This window comes from the organism of the source record quoted next, assembly GCF_019968985.1.
Source record: "MAG: Porospora cf. gigantea B chromosome Unknown PgB_NODE_10968_length_1159_cov_731.393, whole genome shotgun sequence".
Taxonomy (NCBI): domain Eukaryota; phylum Apicomplexa; class Conoidasida; order Eugregarinorida; family Porosporidae; genus Porospora; species Porospora cf. gigantea B.
The window spans coordinates 1-1,159 of record NW_027178513.1 but is presented as its reverse complement, the minus strand read 5'-3'; the positions used below and the strand labels follow the sequence as shown (position 1 = coordinate 1,159).

Below are 1,159 nucleotides of genomic sequence, written 5' to 3'. Positions count from 1 at the left end.
GCTCCATCCACAGTAATGGTGCAAACGTATCGTGGGGCACATACTAATCTACAACATCACATTAGGATCACAGTTTATTCGCTGCTCCCTATCTTGGTGGGTACCGTGATGCTGACCTTCTACTCCTGGTCGGGGGTCAACCCAGGGGTGGTAGCTCTCTGTGGGCCGCACATCCCTGAGGCCAGCAGGACCAGAGGAGGTCGTCTTCGGTGTCTCACGACCACTGATTGTGGTGTTCGAGGTAGGGGGCTGGGTTCTCTTGGAACTCTGAGCCGCCACCCCGGTGGCGGCTTGCCCCGTATAAGTGACAGGGGTACTCTTGCATGGGGAGTCCGACCTTGGGTCACAAGTGATAGGACGCTTCGGGGTTCCCCTACGGGGCAGCGCGTCCGACTCGCTCCGTATCTGGTTCTCAGGGGTTCCGTTAGTGCTCAGTAACCTCCTCAACTCACTGACCGTGATAGTGACAGACGTCACGTTGGCTTCTGCTTCGCAGGGTACTTCGTCGCCGACACGAAGGACTTTCCGAGTCACCGGACCACTTGATCGGTAAGGAGACGCTTGGTCTCCTTCCGACTTGAATATTTCGGAGTCCTTGGTGGCGGGTCAGAGGTACCGGGCGAGGGTCGTAAATCCTTGTCCGGCGAGGCAGAAAACGCTGCCTAGGAGCAGAAGCCCAATGATGGTCCTGCTGCCCAGGCGAACGAGGTCAGAGAGGAGGGAGGGTGAGCGGAGGGCGTCCGACAGGTGGGCAACCGCAGCGCAGGCCAACTCCCAGGTTATGGAGTGTAGCTCCTGCACTGCGTTGCCCATCAAGCCGGCGAGCCCCCAGAGGATGGCCACCCGCGCCAAGCACAGCAGTGGGTTGCGGTATGCGAACCGAAGCGCGGGTGCCACGCGTAGCATGACCTCCATGGCCAGACCTGCGAAGAAAAGGGCCAGGAGGTCGAAGTGCGTGGTTGATGTGTTGAGCATAGTGTGATGATGTCAAAGTCAAAGCCGTAGAAGTATAGTTTTAGAACCAAACACATAATGCATTGCATGAATGAGGGGTGTGGGGTCTTTAAAGAAAACGACACAAAGTTGGTCGCCCTTTACCGACCACCCGTGACCACCAGATTAAGAGTCTGGCGCTCTACCGACTGAGCTAAAGCGGCAC

The 1,159-nt window shown here is 57.5% G+C and overlaps 1 protein-coding gene across 1 annotated transcript; it reads right to left on the bottom strand.

The window, feature by feature from the left end:
- Positions 1–606: 606 nt before the first annotated feature.
- KVP17_002073 (uncharacterized protein) lies at positions 607–975 on the bottom strand (the record flags this gene model as incomplete). Its single annotated transcript, XM_068518022.1, has 1 exon — positions 607–975. One exon carries the CDS (start codon positions 973–975, stop codon positions 607–609), a length of 369 nt encoding a protein of 122 aa, XP_068379648.1.
- Between the last annotated feature and the right edge of the window lie 184 nt (positions 976–1,159).